General features: G+C 38.0%; 1 protein-coding gene across 7 annotated transcripts in view; it reads right to left on the bottom strand.

The window, feature by feature from the left end:
• Positions 1-22,111, bottom strand: part of CEP70 (centrosomal protein 70) — a 159,856-nt gene that overhangs the window by 40,834 nt on the left and 96,911 nt on the right. For 6 of the 7 annotated variants that reach the window (XR_008996551.1, XM_057498768.1, XM_057498775.1 and 3 more), the window contains 4 exons: positions 13,096-13,180; positions 12,920-13,008; positions 11,939-12,010; positions 3,762-3,864 (listed from right to left, as the gene is read on the bottom strand). Coding sequence is in view for 6 of the 7 variants with exons in the window: in XM_057498768.1 (XP_057354751.1) it covers positions 3,762-3,864; positions 11,939-12,010; positions 12,920-13,008; positions 13,096-13,180 (349 nt within the window). In the remaining variant the exon portion in view is untranslated. The remainder of the gene's footprint in view (positions 1-3,761; positions 3,865-11,938; positions 12,011-12,919; positions 13,009-13,095; positions 13,181-22,111) is intronic. The other variant, XM_057498779.1, reaches the window with a different exon arrangement.

Below are 22,111 nucleotides of genomic sequence, written 5' to 3'. Positions count from 1 at the left end.
AGGGATTCAGCTGGAATACACTGCCTACAGAATGAATGGCACAGTGCCAAAGTTCCTAGTTGGTGGGGAGGAAATAACTCCATACTTGCACAAACAAGCATTCCATGCAAGAGAAAAGCAGACAGTATTTGGCCTCAGCCACACAACGGGCACCACTGCTAGAGTACACCACCAGCACCAGTCAAGAAAGATACTACCCTTCTACCTAGTCTCACCCAACATCCACCCTCCCTGCCAAGCATGAAGAAACCATATATGGGGGAGGGAGAAAGAAAGAAACAGATCCCATCCCCTAGCCACACTGCTTGTTTGAAGAAGTAGAGGTCAGACATGAAGAAAAGCAGGCATAAGTTAGAAGCTTTGAATGAATGAAAGATTGAAGTGTTGATTGAGATGTGAATGACTTTTTCCAATTTTTCATAAAAGTTTTGAAACAGAGGAAATTAAAAGAATATAAATAATTAACACTGTATTAGGGTTCTTCAGAGAAACAACTAACAAGGATGTGTGTGCGTGCATATACGTGTGTGTATGTGTATTTGTTATGAGGAATTGCCTCAGGCAATTATACAGGCTGACAAGTCCCAAGATCCTCAGTTGGCAATATAAACACCCAAGACAGCCAATAAATCCAGTTCAAATGCCAGCAGACTCAAGCCCCAGAAACCACCAATGTTTCAGCTCAAGTTCAGAGGCAGGGAAAAAAGTGATGTCCTAGTTCAGAGGCAGTCAGGCAGGCACTGCTCCCTCTTTCTCAGCCTTTCTGTTCGCTTCAGGGATTCAACTGATTGAGAGTAAGGCCCACTCACATTAAGGAGGGCCATCTGCTTTACCCAGTCTATCGATTCAAATGTTAATTTAATTCAGAAACACCCAGAACAATATTTGACCAAAAATCCAGACACCCTGTGGCCTAGTTAAGTTGACATATAAAATTAAGCATCACAAGTCCACCCCTTGTCAACTTGGCACCCATACACATCTCCTTAAACCATTCTTAATCTCCAAATAACGAGAGTAACAAGATCATGTATTACGTAACACTATAAAACTATCCTGTGTACCAGTGAAAATGCACTAACCTCTTCTCCAGAAGAGGAGGTAAAGTCTTGGAGTGGTGTTTACTCTTCTCCTTGATATCCCATGACTTAAATACTATGATATAAAGTTAACAATACTTAAAACACTATGATATAAAGTCAACATGTCTTCTATTATGCAATAAGAGACTAAGAGCAGGAATAAAACAAAGATATATGCCATACATATATATATATATGCACAAACCTAGCTGTAATAAAATGAGGATATACACATGACAAATACAATCCTCATTTCTGCAACTCATCACACAGTCTTGGCTGGTATTTACCACTATTTTCTTCCAAAAATCCATTCTCTATTACCTTTGCCTTCAGTAAGCACCTTAGCTGGTCCTGGTTCTTTACTTGCTGAGTGACCCAAGCCTTCCTTTGTGAAGGCCATTAGTAGTTCTGTTTGGACTAGAATGTTGGGAGTTTTCTGAGACCTTTATCACAAGGTACTGTAACACCTTATATATATATATATATATATATATATATATATATATATATATATAAAACTATAATACCTTAATAAAAAGACATCAACACCTACTATAAAACTACAGAATGCCCAAGGGGTCTCCTGTATCCCAGACATACTCTTCCTTTCCTCCATTGCAGAGCAGTAAGCCAATTTCCCCTTGGTAGTCAAGATCGATAACTCTAGCCAGCACATAACACCCTTCTTTGCCTGTTGATCCAGAGCATAAGGAAGCAAACCAGTCTTAAATTCCAGTTCAAGGTAATTGCTGTGTCTCTTGATAGAGGCATTCCTCCCTGTCACTAAGACCTCTAAGCTTATAAAGCATAAGGTCTCAGAAAGGAGCCATTTCTACCCTTTGATTCCTGAAGTCATAAATCCTGGCTATGGGAGAAACAGAATCATATATTGGATGCTGATTCAGAATATATATAGCCTTCTGGAAAACCTAATCCTGCTCTGCAAGGTACTGCCATCTAGCTGGCACTATATCTAAGTCTATAAAAGGCCATTCCACTGATCTGTGGAATCAACCGTTGTGGAAAGCAAAATGGAGGTTCCTCAAAAAACTAAATAGAAATACCATTTGACCCAGGAATTCCACTCCCAGGAATTTACCTGAAGAAAACAAGATCTGAAATTCAAAAAGACATATGCATTTGTATGTTTATCACAGCACTATTTACAATAACCAAGATATGGAAGCAACGTGTCTATCAGTAGATGAATGGATAAAGAAGATGTGGTACATATGCACAATGGAATATTATTCAGCCATAAGAAGAAAACAAATCCTACCATTTGCAACAACATGGATGGAGCCAGAGGGTATTATGCTCAGTGAAATAAGCCAGGTGGAGAAAGACAAGCACCAAATTATTTCCATCATTTGTGGAGTATAACAACAAAGCAAAACTGAAGAAACATAACAACAGCACACTCACAGAACCCAAGAAGGGACTAGTGGTTACCAAAGGGAAGGGGGTGGTAGGGGTGGGGAGGGAGGGAGAAGGGGATTAAGGGGCATTATGATCATCACACATAATGTAAGGGGGTCACAGGGAAGGCTGTAGAGCACAGATAAGACAAGTAGTGACTCTATAGCATTTTACTACACTGATGGACAGTGACTGCAATGGGGTGTGGAGGGGACTTGATAATATGGGTGAATGTAACAACCACAATGTTGCTTGTGTGAAACCTTTATAAGATTGTATATTGATGATACCTTAATAAAAAGACATCAACACCTACTATAAAACTACAGAAATTAAAAGAACATGAAAATAGTATAGAAATAGAACAGACTAGAAAGCCTAGAAACAAACCTATGCAAATAAGACAATATGGTATACAATAAAGGTTTCATTTCAATAAAGTAGAAAATGGTCTAGCAGAAATTGCAAACTCAACCGCCTACAGAAGCCAGGTAAGAGCGTCAGTGGATGAAGTTAGGATGGGTGGGAACTGCGGCTAACTGATGAGCAGACACCTGGATGTGACAGGGAAAGGCATAGTTCTACTCTGATAATGACTATGCAGGAATTTGTTGCCAGGTTCTCTTGCTTTTTAAGAGAAGCTAGAAATAAGGACTTAATTAGAATCTTTTAATTTAAAAACTATTTGTAATTAATTCAAAGTTTAAAACACCTGGTGTGGACCCAATAAAATATGAGTGCAGGCACAGTTCAATCAGGAAACTACCAGGCTTAACTGCTCATTTTTCCAATAAATGGTCTGTAAAACCAGCAAGGTTAGATCTCTACATCACACTACATAAAAAAATAAATTTCAGATGAACTAAATAGCTAAATAAAAAACAAAACCAGACAATGACCTTAGGAAAATGGATTTACTTATATAATAATAACAGTAAGAATACCAACAACAGCAACAAGAACAAAATTAAAAGGAGATGTCTTTGGGGGAAGAGTAGGAAAAAGGGTGATAAACCTTTTTAAAATCTTACCAGTTTTATACTACCTTGCTTGGAACTAGGCAAAGTCTCTTTTAAGGGTAAGACAAATTCTAAGCCAAGGTACCTAAAATGTTTTAGGCACGTGGGTGTGTCAGGGCAGACAGGACAGGCCAGACACAAATACAGAACATGAGCATTCCTCACAGAATGGTGGTTTATCACTGCGACCAAAACCAAGGTCTGCTACACACACGTCTCTTTGCCAGCTGTTTAATACCTGAAAGTATCTCTGGTCAGTAAAGGCCTGCCGCTGGTTATCTTTTCTGGGCTCATCTTTTTTCTCTGTATCCTCAGCCTGTTTTGGACTGAGATCTTGTAATCTAAAGGGGAAAAACATAAAGATAATACAAAATGTTTTTATAGACACTGGATTAAGATGACAAACTGAGCCAATGATCCAGCTACCCTCCCAACACCTTTATGTCATTTCAAATATATACATGTGTGTGTACATGTGTATACATGCATCTGTGTATATATAAAAAATTTTTTTAATTGCAAACCACAGTCACTGGAAAGTAACAAAGTCCTTACAACAGACCAAAAATTTAGAAGCAATCCCTGAAAACAGAAGGGATCAGACAGAAGAAAAAGTTCTAACCACCTTGCAACACTTGCAAAAAATAAAATAGGAATTAACTCTAGGTAGAGTCAATCTCCTTCCTCTAGACACAAAGACCTCATAATCCATTTTCCACTTGCTTTCCTATTTCCATATTCACATACTTAACAGTGTTGCCTGAGGCAGTGCCAAGAACATATTATCTAGAATGCAAAAGGAACACAGAATGCCAATATGCTCTCTAGTGGAATACAAGTAAACTGATATATTTTAATTTAAATGTTAGTTAACCTTTCACTTAGGTGAAAATGTTTAACTTCTTTCAAATTTGATTAATAAATATTACATTATGGATATTAAACATTTTAGCTGTCAGTACAGTAACCTAAACATATAATTGCATGTACTAGTTACAGTCCCTCTGGGGAATGACATATAATTCAATTAACTAGGTGAATAAAGATATGATCCCATTTAATAATGAGATAACTAACATATAATAGGAACCTGGTGATGCTGATAATTAGTACTTACTGAAAACCCTCTCTATGCAGGAACTCTTTTAGGCAATTTACATGAATAAATTAATTTAATCTCATTGTTTTTCTACATTTACATAAGAATTAGTAAAAGCTAGGGACTCATAGGAAATTGACTTTTGGTTCACCCAGTCTCACAGTAAATATCTGCAATAGCATAATACAGTTGACCCCTGAACAATGTGGAGGGCTAGGGCACCAACCCCAGGCAGTCAAAAATCCATGTGTAACTTTTGATTCCCCAAAAACTTAATTACTAATAACCAAGTGTTGGCCAGAAGCCTTACCAATAACATAAACATGAGTAAGACACATTTTGTATATGAATGATATGCTATATTCTTACAATAAAGTAAGCTAGAAAAAAGAGAACGGTTATTAAGAAAACTTTAAGGAAGAGAAAATACATTTATGGTACTGTATATCTATACTGTAAGTTTACATCATCTGTTCACAAGATGAGTCATCTGTCAGTATCTACATATTCTTATATGATACAAAACACTGTAGATGTTATCCATATTACTGATACAACATTGAAAATGAAAAGATAATGTGAAAAGAAATTCACATTTATTTACAGTTATAACAATTCATGCATTGATAAAGAAGCAGTAGTAATATAACTTTTATGGTAGCCTAATCAATACAATTGCTTTACAATAGCTTAGCCTATATACTAATGAATGTATTACAGTCATTTCATCATACAGTATTAGAAACATTGTTACTTAAAAAAAACAACTACCTGTAATGGCAGGCTGATAAAGTTTCTTCAGTAAAGAAAGAGAGGCAGGCATAATGAATGATAATGTAATTCTTTGAAAGCAAAATTATAAAAGAGCAAGAGAACACCTTATTGATTTTATATTAAATATCACTCACCTTCTGCCTATGTAAGGGTAGGCTACCAACTTCTATACAAGTTTGGCATATGATGTTCTACACGATGAATACATAGGTGATGATAACAGAAAAACCTCATACAGCTCTTATGATACAGTTATTAGATTTTCACACTAAGAGACTCACATGCATATACAACAGATAAGTTTATTAACTATACTGCACGATGGTGATTTATTATTCCTTGAGAGGAAGTGGATCATTATAAATGTCTTCTCCACAAAGGGCTTCATCTTCGTTGTCTCCACACTGAGTAGGCCGCAGAGGAGGAGGCTGGGCCGCTCCTGCATTCTCAGGGGTGGCAGACGTGCACGAGGTGGAAGAGGTGGGAGGGGAGGCAGGAGAGGCAGGCACACTCGGGGTAACTTCACAGAAACGCATCGTAATTTCTTTTTACTTTTTCATTTCTCTCAAAGTATTTCTATATGGCACGAATCCTTCTTCCACCACTTGCTTTAGTTTCAGTGTCCATATCACAGAAGGACCCATGTTGTAAAAGAAGTGAAAAGTAGTCTTGAATAACAGGAACCCTTCAGCCAGACGGTCTAGTATCAGTTTGTCTCCTGGCACTGCTTCCTCTACGTCATCTTCTTCCTCTTCATCTGGCATTGGTTTGGAAGCACTCGTCTCAAATCATCTGTTAATCCTCTGGTGTGATGTCTATAAGCTCTTGAATTTCTCCAAGAACCGTATCTTAAAACCCTTCACTCCTTTTTTTTTGCCATATCTACAATTTCTTTCATGATTTCCTTAATTGGCTCTGTCATAAAGCCCGTGAAGTCATGTACAACATCTGGACAGTTTTCTCCAGCAGAAAATTTGTTTTGGCTTGATGGCTTTCACAGCTTTTTCTATAACAACAATGACATCTTCAGTGGCGTAATCCTTCCAGACTTTCATGTTCTCTCAGGTTTCTCTTTCACAGCGTTTACAATCCTTTCCATAGAGCACCATGTGTAATGAGCCTTAAAGGTCCTTACACCCTCTGATCTAGAGGCTGAATTAGAGACGTTGTTTTGGGGGGAAAGTAGACCACTTCAACACCTTCGGTGTTAAACTCATGGGGTTCTGGATGGCCAGAGGCATTGTCCAATTTAAAAGAACTTTAAAAGGCAGTCCCTTACTGGCAAGGTACTTCCTGACTTCAGGTACAAGTAACAACAGAACCAATCCAGAAAAAGGGTTCTCATTGTCCAGGTCTTCTTCTTCAATAACCGAAAGACTGGCAGCTGGTGTTTATCTTTTCCCTTTAAGGCTTGCAGGTTAGCTGCTTTCTTTTTTTTTTTTTTTTTAGGTTAGATGCTTTCTTGATAAGGGCAGTCCTGATCATAAGTCCAACTGCATTTGCACAAAAATGTAGAGTTAGCCTATCTCTTCCTGCCTTAAATCTTGGTGCTCACTTAGATTCCTTACTAATAAATGTCCTCAGTGGCATACTTTTTTTTCCAGAATAAGGCGCTTTTGTCTGCATTAAAAACCTGTTGAAGGAGATACCGTTTCTCCTCAAAGATTTTCTTAATACCATCTGGGAACTTGCCTGCTGCCTCTTGATTGGCAGAAGATGGTTCTCCTGTTAACATTTTTAAAGCCAAACCTCTTTCTAAAACTTTCAAACCATCCTTTGCTGGCATTCAATTCTCCAGCTTTATATCCTTCACCTTCTTTTGCTTTAGCCTGTCACTTACTGACTTCGCTTTTTCTTGAATTGTATTAGAGTCTGTAGGTGTGCCTTTCTTATGTGCATGCAGCACATAAAAGCTGTATATCAATTCAAGATAAAAAGGTATTTCGCCAAAAGTGCAAGGCTTTCATGCCTGCTATCATAGCTGTAGCAATGACTTCATGAAATTTCTTTTCCTTTTTATAATGGTCCTTATGCTGGATTGATTTATATTGAAATGGCAGGCAACTGCAGCTGCAGAGCTCAATCTACAGTACACATCAAGCAATTCAATTTTTTCTTCTAACGTCATGACTTTTCTCTGCTTCTAGGGAGTGCTCCCAGCATCACTAGCAGCACATCATATGGGTCCCATGGTGTTATTCAAGGTTTATGGTATTGCACTAAACACGATGAAAAATATGCAAGATACACAGAGATCATGTTTTACCACAATATGCAATTTACTGCACAGAGAATCTGGCACCCTGCTCATGAAGAGATGATTAACATCACACAGCTTTTTAAGTAGATACTCAAAACACCTGAGCTCAGCAGGAGCAACAGATGGCTATAAAATGATTACAGGGGCACAGCATGTACAATTAATTTTATGCAGTGATTTAATACTGCATCTGTACATTTGTTTACATTTCTCTTCACTGTGAAGGGCACCCTGTATGATTTGTGTTGTATAACTTTTGATAAATTTCAACTTTTCATAATAGATTTCTGTATATTTTATGGTAGTAAATGACAAAATAGACTCTTATCTACATATATTTTATGCATTTATGACAAACCTAACTTTTTCTTAGTTTTTTTTTATATTCCTACAAGGTTTATCTACAAGTTTTTTCAAATTGTTGCAAATCTCCAAAAAATTTTCCAGTGAATTTATTGAAAAATATGTGTATAAGTAGACCTGCACAGTTCAAACCCATGTTGTCCAAGGACCAAGTGTACTCAAGAAAAGCTTTGTATTCTGAAAAACACATGTAAAAATAACAGCTCAGGAGAAAAGTAGCGTTAGTAACCTATGTCATACTAATGCAGCTTTGTAACTATAGAACTAACAATCATTGATTTCTCGGGAGGTAAGTTAGCTTAAGTATGCCTAGAGGGTGACTTGGGGCATATTAAAAATGCACAGACAACAAAGCAGAAATGTCTTGAGAATGCCAAGACCATAAAGATGGAAGTGGAGCTCCTGCCCAAACCAGCTAGGTTAACACAGGGGAGGGAGGAAGAGCAAACTGCTTCTAACCTGAGAGTCTACCTAATGCTTGTGGGGGGGAGGTCAGGGAGGGAACCCTGGGTGCAGTTTTTCATCTTAAATTTTCTTAAACTAAAGCTGACAGGGAAGTTGCTTAGGTACTAGCAAAGCTTCTCCCCTTCCTGAAGGCTAGACTACTACCGCTATTCTAACTCCTCCTACCTAGGAAAAACCACATGTGAACAATGCAACTAGTAGATCCTGGAATCATCTCTGTGCAACATGGACATCAAGGAGGTGCCTGGTCTCCCTGTCTTTGCTGGAGTTCAGCCTGGGCCCCTGGCTGTAGGTTGTAACTTAACTGCCTGACATAAAGATATAAGACATTTTATTTTTCCTTTGGAGAAAAACAATTCACATGTATGTAACATGTTGTCTCTGCCTGGCTATATAAAAAAGTGAGATTTCTTTCTGTCTTTGCAATCTTTATAGCAGTTTGCCTATAACGGACATCATAGTCTGGCTGAATGTTTAATTCAGTAATAAAACTCTTTTTTTTTATGTGGAGAGGACTCACTGGGATGACAGATTTTATATTTAATTATTTCCTCAATATAAGTAGGTCTTTGAAAAAATAATCTTCCTCTGCCACTGCAACAAAGGAACATTTGAAAATTTTTACCTTGAAAAAAAGTACTAGATATTTTGTTTGGTTCTAATTATTAGTGTGGTGGTTAAGAGGGTGAACTTTGGAGTCAGAATGATTGGGTACAGGTCTCATTTCTTTTCAAGTTCTTCCACATACCATTTGTGTGATGTGGGCAAGTTACTTAACATTCTTAATTATCTGTTTCTACATCTAAACACTATAAAAGTTCCATTTTTTTTAAAAAAAGGTTTTTTTTAAATTCCAAACTTAAATTTCTAAAAACAAATAATTTCTTCAAAATTCAGCAGAAAAATACAGCATGGATTGGTTCTGAATCATAATTTACAGTTTAATAGTGAAAAGTCAATCCAAAGACCAGAGCCTAAACACCAAAAACATAAATTCAGCCAATTCTTGTTATTTGCAGTAGTTACATTCTATAAAGTCACTATAAACAATGAATTAGCAAAGACTGAACCATTGTTCCAGTTTCCTGCGTACCTCTGGTCACATTTTCCTCTACTGATCAACACATAACCTTGTTTTATGTGTGCTGATATTTAATGACAACTTATTTAATATTGTTGATTCATTAACAATGAACTCATGGCTAACAGCACTGTAGCTCGTGCCTAAACAAAGTTTATTTAACACATGTATTTTCTCTGTAAGGCACAGCCCTGTGAGTACTAGACAGCACTTCAGCACTATGCTTGGGGGCTGTCTTAGAAAAATCACAAATAAAAAGCATTAAAAAAAAAGTGGCACTATGACAACAAAAAGGATGCTTGTTTACAGTAAGAGCTAAACAAGAGGGTGAAGCATCAACTTGCTTAATGAGTGTGTTTAGCATGTCCACAAATAACTAGAAGTGCCCCAAGTATTGATTTGGGGATTAAAAATAAATTTTGTCAGGTAGGCAAATTGAAATACGGAATCTGTGAATAACAAGGACTGACTATATTATCTCTGTGTTTATATAAGACCATGCATGTATGTGTGTATCTTCACTGATATACTTGCCCTGAAGTCAGTAAGATGCCTTTGAAGGGGATCAGGATATGCTACTCCAAAATACGCTACTTTGACATAGGAAATGTTTTGAGCTCAAGGAATTAAGAAATGGCAGGTAGAGGAAGGACTCTCTGACCTCTCCCCTATCTCCTGAGGCAGATCAAAAGGCTGACCTTCATGTGACATGTGCCCTCCCTGCACCTGGAGGAAAGAAGCATCTTTGTCTCTGAAGACAGAGGGACACCAAGAATTCAAGTTTCCTCCAGTTTACTACCCTTAGCTCATACCCTTTTGTTCTATCACATTTCTCCACAACTTTCCACTCTTCATTAAACCTAGTAGAAAAACACTCAAGCTTAACTGTTTCTTCAAGCCTTCATTTCCTTATGAAGGTGCCCACATTATGTAAAACTTACATTAAATAAACATATATGCTTTTCTCATGTTCATCTGTCTCTGCCAGTTTAGTCTGCAGGCCCAAGCAGGGACCCTAAAGGGCTGAGGAAAAGTTTTTTCTCCCTTATACCTTTCCCTCTGACTTTTTACCTCCCTACAACCTCCTTTTCCCAGTTGTTTCTTGATCAATTTTCCCATCTCAGTTAATACACAACTATTTAGCCTAAAACGTAGGAGTCTTGACTTTCCCTTTCAGTTGCCGATATCCAGCTCACCACCACATACTATCAGTTCTGCCTTCAATACTGCAAACACTTCTCACCACCTCATCCACTGCCACCTCTGACCATGTCACCACCACGTCTTGTCCAAACTAACACAGCAGCAAATGTCACACTTAGTTTACACTTAGTACTTACAACTATATCAAAATTGTCTTATTTTTCATTATACTTCTCCCGTCATGTAATCTCCATGAGGTCCAGGACCTTTCCTATTTGGTGTACCACAATTCCAGTATGCAGAATACAAAGCAAATAGCAGGAAGTACCCAAAATGTCAAGTGATAATAGGAAGGGAAAAAATTTTAGGTACCCAATAGGTACTGAAAATGTCAAGCGATAGCAGGAAGGGAAAAAATATTAATTAAATGAATGAATGCCACCTTTCCAAACTTCCCACTTTTCCTTCTTATTTTCCTTCCCTACCATCCTAATTTAACTGAATATGTAATTCCTGGATGTCCAGAATTCTTGCCTTTCATTGTAGCATGTGTTGCCATAGGAAGAAGGAAACAGCTGTCACTGAAAACTGATTTAACATGTGCTAATACAATTAATATATCTGATGCATATATTAACTCAGAGTTTTCAAAATATTTCATCCCGATGCTCCCCATACTACTTCCTCAAGTCCCATTCCCTTGAATCAAAGAGTATACATAATCTTAAGAAAGTACCACCACTAGTTGAAGACCAGTCTTCAACTGCTTTTTTGAAAACTCTTCTTAGGACATGCTTTTCAAAGATGGATATGAATGGCTCACTGCTTTCATTCTGGTGCTTTTAAATTGTGACGAGGCTGTATGTTATCCAGGTCATGACTACTACCAACCAAAACTGGGGCTTGTTATCTCTAATTTCAATGATTCTCTTGCAATTACTCCATTACTTCCAAGACAACTGTCTAGTTAAGATTTTTGCCCTTTATTACATCAGGCATCTACCTTTTTCTTGTTCTTTTGAAAGATTTATAGCCAAATCCAACACAGTACAGACTGTTTTTAAACTATAGAATCAGTTTAATGTCTCTTTTTAAAGTCATTTCTCCCCATCAGCCTGGTAATTGTAAGTCAAGTTCACTATGAGACAAACATGAAGTAAGCTGACAGGTCATAAAAATAACAAAATGCAAAATCCTAATAAATTTGTAACTTTGGTAAAATATAATTACTTGGTGCTTTTCTTAAGGGCGTTCTCCAGTTTCTTCACTTGTTTATAAAGTCTTAATTCATGCTGTGTGGGCCTGTAGAAAATAAATCATGTTGAATATATTCAATTTATTGAATAAACTATGAAGATACTTAATAAAACAATAGATTATGTCTTGTTACCTGTCAAAAATATGCTTATTAAAATTCTTAAAAAATTTCATGGCTGCTAGTGAGTTGTTTACTGGCTACTGGATTTCTCTTCTGTACAAAACTTTTTATCCATTTTTAATTGTTAATCTATTACCTCTTTTTATAATGAAATATTTCAAATGTACAGACAAGAATATAGTAAAACAAATAGTGGTGTATCCAGGTTTTAAAATTGTATAAAAATGGTTTCTACTGTAGGTATCAGTCCCCTCTCCATTAAAGTGTAAGTTTTCTGAGAACGAGGTATTTATTTTGGTCATTACATTACACCAGAGCTTAGAACAGTGTCTAACTTATGATAGGCATTCAACAAATATTCCTTGGATAAAAAAAGTCTCTATAATGCTCATTCCTTACTACTCACTGTCAACACGCAGGGTGTCATCCTTTTGTGATAGTATGCCGTATATAAATATATCTCTCTATTGTGTGCCATTTGAACTTTGCAGCTTTCTTCTTCACTCCCAACACAGGGAGAAGAAGAAATAGTATGACACTCTAAACAAATTAGGGAATGGGAAATCTGCTGGTCTAGGACCGAGCCTACTCTGAGTCTCTACCCGTTTTATCTTCTTCAATATGGACTCCTGGTTTCTCACTCCCCTTGCCTACCTATGCGTTCTTGTTCCTTCCACTCCATGAGAGACAACCGACTAAAATGAGCAAAAGAGTATGAGGTTCCCAAGATTAGTTTCAGAGTAAAGGGGCTACAACAACTCATTCAACATTCCAAATTTCAGGATGTGTTTACTTTCCAAAGGTCAAATGAAAATAACTTAAGTTTCTCTCACCTGGCTTCCAAATCTTTTTGAAGATTCAGTTTTTCACTTAAAAGTGCATCAATCTTGGATTTCGATTCCTTGAGTTGATTCTGTAATGACTGCACACATTCCATAAAAATATAGTTAACTTTTCAAGAAGATTATTATTTATAAAGAAGTATTAATTAGTCATGTAGTCCCCATACCATTAGCAGGCTTTTATAATTTGGTGATGTATCCAAACTCCTGTAGTCGTCTTCTTCTGCCTGACTTTCATCTTCTCTACATTGCCTATGAAGAGATACATATAGTATACTTCCTATGAAAAACTCTACCTTCAAAGAAAAAGGCTAGCTAAGAAAAATTAAGTCAATCCAATAAGGGTTTGAAAACCTATACATGAATTAAAATTTAAGCCCAATTTCCTACTTGTTCTCATAGAGAATGGTGTTAGAGCACACTACTACCTACTATTATAGTACCTATATCTGTTCACTATCACTTTAATTAGAAGGTAAGATCCATTAAGACCATAACTTTCTTGGCCTTGTTCATCACTCTAACGCATGGCCTAGAAGAATATGGGGCATCAGAGGGAGTGAAAAAACGCCTGTTGAATGAGTAAGCAAACAAAGCATATTGTTTTTTTTTCCCTTCTAGTACTTTTAGATCACCAAAGAACCTATATGAAAAATTCACGATATAAGTGGACAAGGCAACAGGTTTAACACTCCCGATCAAGTCTTGACACCACCACTAACACCACCAGTCGTGTGATTTGAGTAGGTCTCTCAGCATTTGTTTTCTCATCTGTCAGACATAGTATCTACTTCACAGGATTGCTGTTAAAAGTAAATGAAATATATTACAGCACTCTGAGAACTTCAAAGAACTAGCAAATCAGTATCATTATTTTTAACAATCCTGATACACTAACACTGAACTGTCTAATACAGCAAACAATAGCTACATGTATGTGGCTAATGAGCACTCGAAGTATGGCTATGGCAACTGAAGAACTTTTAATTTCAATTTTAATTAAAATTTAAAAAATTAAGCAATATAAAATGTTCTGTTAAACACAACTTTATTAAGACTACATTCCACTTGACAGCATCACATTAACATATTATTAGAGAGGCCGAGCGTGCGCTAAGAGCACGTGTGGTTTGTAGTACTATATAAAAACACATCACTAGTCTAGTCAGTGTCAGCAGATTGACTGAGCTAGAATGACCTCTCTTCCTGTACACCAATGTAACACTGTAATGTGTTTACTCTGGTACCATGTTTATGGTGATACCTCTCATAACTTTTAATTAAATTGAATATTTGTTATTTTAATTATAAGAATGAAACATTTTCTACTTTAAAAAATAATTATGGACAGATTTTTACAGAACCCAGTGGAGATAACATCTGAGATAATAATAATTTCTTTACTTTACTGGAGCAGTAAAGAAAAAAGACTGAAAGAAGGTATCTGTCACAAACTGCCTAATGAATGTTAATTGTAATTTGCTGCAGAACAAAATGAAAAAGCTGTTGGTTCACAATCAACAAAAGAAAAAACAATTTAACTGGTCTTCAGAAAATTAAAAAATTCTTTCACTTCCAAGGACACCATCAAGAAAAAGAAAAAAATTCACAGAATGGGAGAAAATATTTGCAAATCTGGTAAAGAAATTATATCTAGAATACATAAAGAACTCTTAGAACTGAACAGTAAAAAGATTTTTTAAATCATTAAAAAATGGGCAAAAGACGTAAGAGGCATTTCTCCAAAAATGGTATACAAATGGCTAATAAGCATTTGAAAAGGTGCTGAACTTAGGGAAACACATCAAAACTACAAGATACCACTTTATACCCATTAGAGTGGCTAAAACTAAAAAGCCAATAGAAAGTATTGGTGAGCATGTGGAAAAATTGGAACCTTCATACATTGCTGGTAGAAATGTAAAATGCACACTTTTAAAAGCAGATTGGTAGTTCTTCAAAGTGTTAAAATTTAGTGTTACTGTATGACCCATCAACTCTACACCTAGTATCCAAGAGAAGTGAAAACATATGTCTACATAAAAACTTGTAAACAAACGTACATAGAAGCATTATTTGTTAAGAGCCAAAAAGTAAAAACAACCCAAATGTTCATCAACTGAGAAAAGGATAAAACAAAATTTGGTATATCCATACACTAGACTATTATTCAGACATAAAAAGGAATTATGCTATAATATGACACATGCTATGTGAACCTTAAAACATTATGCAAAGGAAGCTAGTCACTAGTGATCATATATTGTATGATTCCATTTTTATGACATGTCCAGAATATGCAAATCAACAAAGACAGAAAATAGATTAGTAGTTGCCTAAAGGTTGGGTTGCATGCGGTAGCAACATAGGGCAGGGAGGGGCCAGAGAGTAATTGCTAAATGGGGATGGGGTTTCTCAAGAGGTGAATACAAGACCTTTCTTATAATTAATATCAAAGATCAACTGATTTAAAATTTGAACAATTGTTAGTACTTTTTTTATTTTTAGATGAGTCATGAGTCCAATTAATATGTTGGGAATGTTTTGTCTCAAAGGACTTCCCAATTCACTAAGAAAGAGTGTTGGAGGGGCGGAAGATGGCAGCGTGAGTAGAGCAGCGGAAATCTCCTCCCAAAACAACATATATCTATGAAAATATAACAAAGACAACCCTTCCTAGAATAAAGACCAGAGGACACAGGACAATATCCAGACCACATCCACACCTGAGAGAACCCAGCGCCTCGCGAAGGGGGTAAGATACAAGCCCCGGCCCTGCGGGAGCCGAGCGCCCCTCCCCCCAGCTCCCGGCGGGAGAAGAGCAGGCAGAGCGGGAGGGAGACGGAGCCCAGGGCTGCCGAACACCCAGCCCCAGCCATCCGGGCCAGAGTGCAGGGCCCTCGATACTGGGAAAACAGGGCAGCAAGAACAGTGAGCAGGCACTGGAGGCTGGGCGACAGAGGACATAAGAAAAGCGCGCGACCATTTTTTTTTTTTTTGCTTTTTTGCTGCTTTGTTTTGGCGAGCGCTTTTTGGAAGTCTTAAAGGGACAGGGACCCCAATACTAGGGAAACAGGGCAGAAAGACCGGTGAGCAGAAGCCTGAGGCTAGCACCGGAGAATAAAGAAAAACGAACGACCACCTTTTTTTTTTTAATTAAAAAATTTTTTTTTTTTTAATTAAAAAAATTTTTTTTCTTTTTTTTTTGTGGTCGTTGTTTTGTTTTGGCGGGTGCTTTTTGGAAGTCTTAAAGGGGCAGGGCGGGTCACTTAATCCAGAGGTAGGGAATCCGGGATCTCTGGGCACCCTAACCCCTGGGCTGCAGGGAGCAGGGAGGCCCCTTGCGGAGATAAATAGCCTCCCAGCAGCTCCTGCTCCAACGCGACTCCACCATTTTGGAGTAGCTGCCCGAGCCAGGCCACGCCCACAGCAACAGCGGAGATTAACTCCATAGCAGCCGGGCAGGAAGCAGAAACCCTGTCTGCACGCAGCTGCGCAGCACAAGCCACTAGAGGCCGCTGTTCTCCCAGGAGAGGAGGGCCACAAACCAACAAGAAAGGAAGTCCTTCCAGCCGTCACTTGTCCCAGTTCTGCAGACTATTCCTATCACCATGAAAAGGCAAAGCTACAGGCAGACAAAGATCACAGAGACAACACCAGAGAAGGAGACAGACCTAACCAGTCTTCCTGAAAAAGAATTCAAAATAAGAATCATAAACATGCTGACAGAGATGCAGAGAAATACGCAAGAAAAATGGGATGAAGTCCGGAAAGAGATCACAGATGCCAGGAAGGAGATCGCAGAAATGAAACAAACTCTGGAAGGGTTTATAAGCAGAATGGATAGAATGCAAGAGGCCATTGATGGAATTGAAACCAGAGAACAGGAACGCATAGAAGCTGACATAGAGAGAGACAAAAGGATCTCCAGGAATGAAACAATATTAAGAGAACTGTGTGACCAATCTAAAAGGAACAATATCCGATTTATAGGGGTCCCAGAAGAATAAGAGAGAGGCAAAGAGATGGAAAGTATCTTAGAAGAAATAATTGCTGAAAACTTCCCCACACTGGGGGAGGAAGTAATCAAACAGACCACGGAAATACACAGAACCCCCAACAGAAAGGATCCAAGAAGGGCAACACCAAGACACATAATAATTAAAATGGCAAAGATCAAGGACAAGGAAAGAGTGTTAAAGGCAGCTAGAGAGAAAAAGGTCACGTATAAAGGGAAACCCATTAGGCTAACATCAGATTTCTCAACAGAAACCCTACAGGCCAGAAGAGAATGGCATGATATATTTAATACAATGAAACAGAAGGGCCTTGAACCAAGGATACTGTATCCAGCACGACTATCATTCAAATATGACGGTGGGATTAAACAATTCCCAGACAAACAAAAGCTGAGGGAATTTGCTTTCCACAAACCACCTCTACAGAACATCTTACAGGGACTGCTCTAGATGGGAGCACTCCTAGAAGGAGCACAGCACAAAACACCCAACATATGAAGAATCGAGGACGAGGAACAAGAAGGGAGAGAAGAAAAGAATCTCCAGACAGTGTATATAACAGCTCAATAAGCGAGCTAAGTTAGGCAGTAAGATACTAAAGAGGCTAACCTTGAACCTTTGGTAACCACGAATTTAAAGCCTGCAATGGCAATAAGTACATATCTTTCAATAGTCACCCTAAATGTTAATGGGTTGAATGCACCAATCAAAAGACACAGAGTAACAGAATGGATAAAAAAGCAAGACCCATCTATATGCTGCTTACAAGAAACTCACCTCAAACCCAAAGACATGTACAGACTAAAAGTCAAGGGATGGAAAAACATATTTCAAGCAAACAACAGTGAGAAGAAAGCAGGGGTTGCAGTACTAATATCAGACAAAATAGACTTCAAAACAAAGAAAGTAACAAGAGATAAAGAAGGACACTACATAATGATAAAGGGCTCAGTCAAACAAGAGGATATAACCATTCTAAATATATATGCACCCAACACAGGAGCACCAGCATATGTGAAACAAATACTAACAGAACTAAAGGGGGATATAGACTGCAATGCATTCATTCTAGGAGACTTCAACACACCACTCACCCCAAAGGATAGATCCACTGGGCAGAAAATAAGTAAGGACACGGAAGCACTGAACAACACAGTAGAGCAGATGGACCTAATAGACATCTATAGAACTCTACATCCAAAAGCAGCGGGATATACATTCTTCTCAAGTGCACATGGAACATTCTCCAGAATAGACCACATACTAGGCCACAAAAAGAGCCTCAGAAAATTCCAAAAGATTGAAATCCTACCAACCAACTTTTCAGACCACAAAGGCATAAAACTAGAAATAAACTGTACAAAGAAAGCAAAGAGGCTCACAAACACATGGAGGCTTAACAACACGCTCCTAAATAATCAATGGATCAATGACCAAATCAAAATGGAGATCCAGCAATATATGGAAACAAATGACAACAACAACACTAAGCCCCAACTACTGTGGGACACAGCAAAAGCAGTCTTAAGAGGAAAGTATATAGCAATCCAAGCATATTTAAAAAAGGAAGAGCAATCCCAAATGAATGGTCTAATGTCACAATTATCGAAATTGGAAAAAGAAGAACAGATGAGGCCTAAGGTCAGCAGAAGGAGGGACATAATAAAGATCAGAGAAGAAATAAATAAAATTGAGAAGAATAAAACAATAGCAAAAATCAGTGAAACCAAGAGCTGGTTCTTCGAGAAAATAAACAAAATAGATAAGCCTCTAGCCAGACTTATTAAGAAGAAAAGAGAGTCAACACAAATCAACAGTATCAGAAACGAGAAAGGAAAAATCACGACGGACCCCACGGAAATGCAAAGAATTATTGGAGAATACTATGAAAACCTATATGCTAACAAGCTGGGAAACCTAGGAGAAATGGACAACTTCCTAGAAAAATATAACCTTCCAAGATTGACCCAGGAAGAAACAGAAAATCTAAACAGACCAATTACCAGCAACGAAATTGAAGAGGTAATCAAAAAACTACCAAAGAACAAAACCCCCGGGCCAGATGGATTTACCTCGGAATTTTATCAGACATACAGGGAAGACAATATACCCATTCTTCTTAAAGTTTTCCAAAAAATAGAGGAGGAGGGGATACTCCCAAACTCATTCTATGAAGCTAACATCACCCTAATACCAAAACCAGGCAAAGAGCCCACCAAAAAAGAAAACTACAGACCAATATCCCTGATGAACGTAGATGCAAAAATACTCAACAAAATATTAGCAAACCGAATTCAAAAATACATCAAAAGGATCATACACCATGACCAAGTGGGATTCATTCCAGGGATGCAAGGATGGTACAACATTCGAAAGTCCATCAACATCATCCACCACATCTACAAAAAGAAAGACAAAAACCACATGATCATCTCCATAGATGCTGAAAAAGCATTTGACAAAGTTCAACATCCATTCATGTTAAAAACTCTCAGCAAAATGGGAATAGAGGGCAAGTACCTCAACATAATAAAGGCCATCTATGATAAACCCACAGCCAACATTATATTGAACAGCGAGAAGCTGAAAGCATTTCCTCTGAGATCGGGAACTAGACAGGGATGCCCACTCTCTCCACTGTTATTTAACATAGTACTGGAGGTCCTAGCCACGGCAATCAGACAAAATAAAGAAATACAAGGAATCCAGATTGGTAAAGAAGAAGTTAAACTGTCACTATTTGCAGATGACATGATACTGTACATAAAAAACCCTAAAGACTCCACCCCAAAACTACTAGAACTGATATCGGAATACAGCAAAGTTGCAGGATACAAAATCAACACACAGAAATCTGTGGCTTTCCTGTATACTAACAATGAATCAACAGAAAGAGAAATCAGGAAAACAACTCCATTCACAATTGCATCAAGAAAAATAAAATACCTAGGAATAAACCTAACCAAAGAAGTGAAAGACTTATACTCTGAAAACTACAAGTCACTCTTAAGAGAAATTAAAGGGGACACTAACAGATGGAAACTCATCCCATGCTCGTGGCTAGGAAGAATTAATATCGTCAAAATGGCCATCCTGCCCAAAGCAATATACAGATTTGATGCAATCCCTATGAAACTACCAGCAACATTCTTCAATGAACTGGAACAAATAATTCAAAAATTCATATGGAAACACAAAAGACCCCGAATAGCCAAAGCAATCCTGAGAAAGAAGAATAAAGTACGGGGGATCTCACTCCCCAACTTCAAGCTGTACTATAAAGCCATAGTAATCAAGACAATTTGGTACTGGCACAAGAGCAGAGCCACAGACCAATGGAACAGACTAGAGAATCCAGACATTAACCCAGACATATATGGTCAATTAATATTTGATAAAGGAGCCATGGACATACAATGGCGAAATGACAGTCTCTTCAACAGGTGGTGCTGGCAAAACTGGACAGCTACATGTAGGAGAATGAAACTGGACCATTGTCTAACCCCATATACAAAAGTAAACTCAAAATGGATCAAAGACCTGAATGTAAGCCATGAAACCATTAAACTCTTGGAAGAAAACATAGGCACAAACCTCTTAGACATAAACATGAGTGACCTCTTCTTGAACATATCTCCCCGGGCAAGGAAAACAACAGCAAAAATGAGTAAGTGGGACTATATTAAGCTGAAAAGCTTCTGTACAGCAAAAGACACCATCAATAGAACAAGAAGGATCCCTACAGTATGGGAGAATATATTTGAAAATGACACATCCGATAAAGGCTTGACGTCTAGAATATATAAGGAGCTCTCACGCCTCAACAAACAAAAAACAAATAACCCAATTAAAAAATGGGCAGAGGAACTGAACAGACAGTTCTCCAAAAAAGAAATACAGATGGCCAATAGACACATGAAAAGATGCTCCACATCGCTAATTATCAGAGAAATGCAAATTAAAACTACAATGAGGTATCACCTCACACCAGTAAGGATGGGTGCCATCCAAAAGACAAACAACAGCAAATGTTGGCGAGGCTGTGGAGAAAGGGGAACCCTCCTACACTGCTGGTGGGAATGTAAGTTAGTTCAACCATTGTGGAAAGCAGTATGGAGGTACATCAAAATGCTCAAAACAGACTTACCATTTGACCCAGGAATTCCACTCCTAGGAATTTACCCTAAGAACGCAGCAATCAAGTTTGAGAAAGACAGATGCACCCCTATGTTTATTGCCGCACTATTTACAATAGCCAAGAATTGGAAGCAACCTAAATGTCCATCGATAGATGAATGGATAAAGAAGATGTGGTACATATACACAATGGAATACTACTCAGCCATAAGAAAAGGGCAAACCCAACCATTTGCAGCAACATGGATGGAGCTGGAGGGTATTATGCTCAGTGAAACAAGCCAAGCGGAGAAAGAGAAATACCAAATGATTTCACTTATCTGTGGAATATAAGAACAAAGGAAAAACTGAAGGAACAAAACAGCACCAGAATCACAGAACTCAAGAATGGACTAACAGGTACCAAAGGGAAAGGGACTGGGGAGGATGGGTGGGTAGGGAGGGATAAGGGTGGGGAGAAGTAGGGGGGTATTAAGATTAACATGCATGGGGGGGTAGGAGAAAAGGGAGGGCTGTACAACACAGAGAAGGCAAGTAGTGATTCTACAACATTTTGCTATGCTGATGGACAGTGACTGTAAAGGGGTTTATAGGGGAGACCTGGTATAGGGGAGAGCCTAGTAAACATAATATTCGTCATGTCAGTGTAGATTAGTGATAGCAAAAAAAAAAAAAAAAAAAAAAAAGGGCAGTTCCTGTGTGGTAACCTCCAACGAGTTCTACACAAGGGTATAAAGGGCATATAAAAGTGTAGGCAAAGGGTCTGTTTGTGTTTATACAGAGGATCAAAGTCTAATTGGGCTACCCCGAAAATGAACTAAGATACGATATGAAAAAGAACTTCCAACATCTGCACTCTCTGGAAGACTCATGCCAGAAGATGATCATCAAAAAACCCCAACAAAGATCCACGCACTGCTACAGCTGTAGATGCACTCATCCCACCAGTTCCTGGACTTGCCATGGGAATGAGGAAGGAGATATCTAAGCTGGCCTGTGCATACAGTAAAACAACAAAATTGGACTG

This window comes from Manis pentadactyla, chromosome 1 (assembly GCF_030020395.1).
Source record: "Manis pentadactyla isolate mManPen7 chromosome 1, mManPen7.hap1, whole genome shotgun sequence".
NCBI lineage: Eukaryota > Metazoa > Chordata > Mammalia > Pholidota > Manidae > Manis > Manis pentadactyla.
Note: the sequence above shows the minus strand (reverse complement) of the source record. Positions and strands in the feature narration are given on the sequence as shown.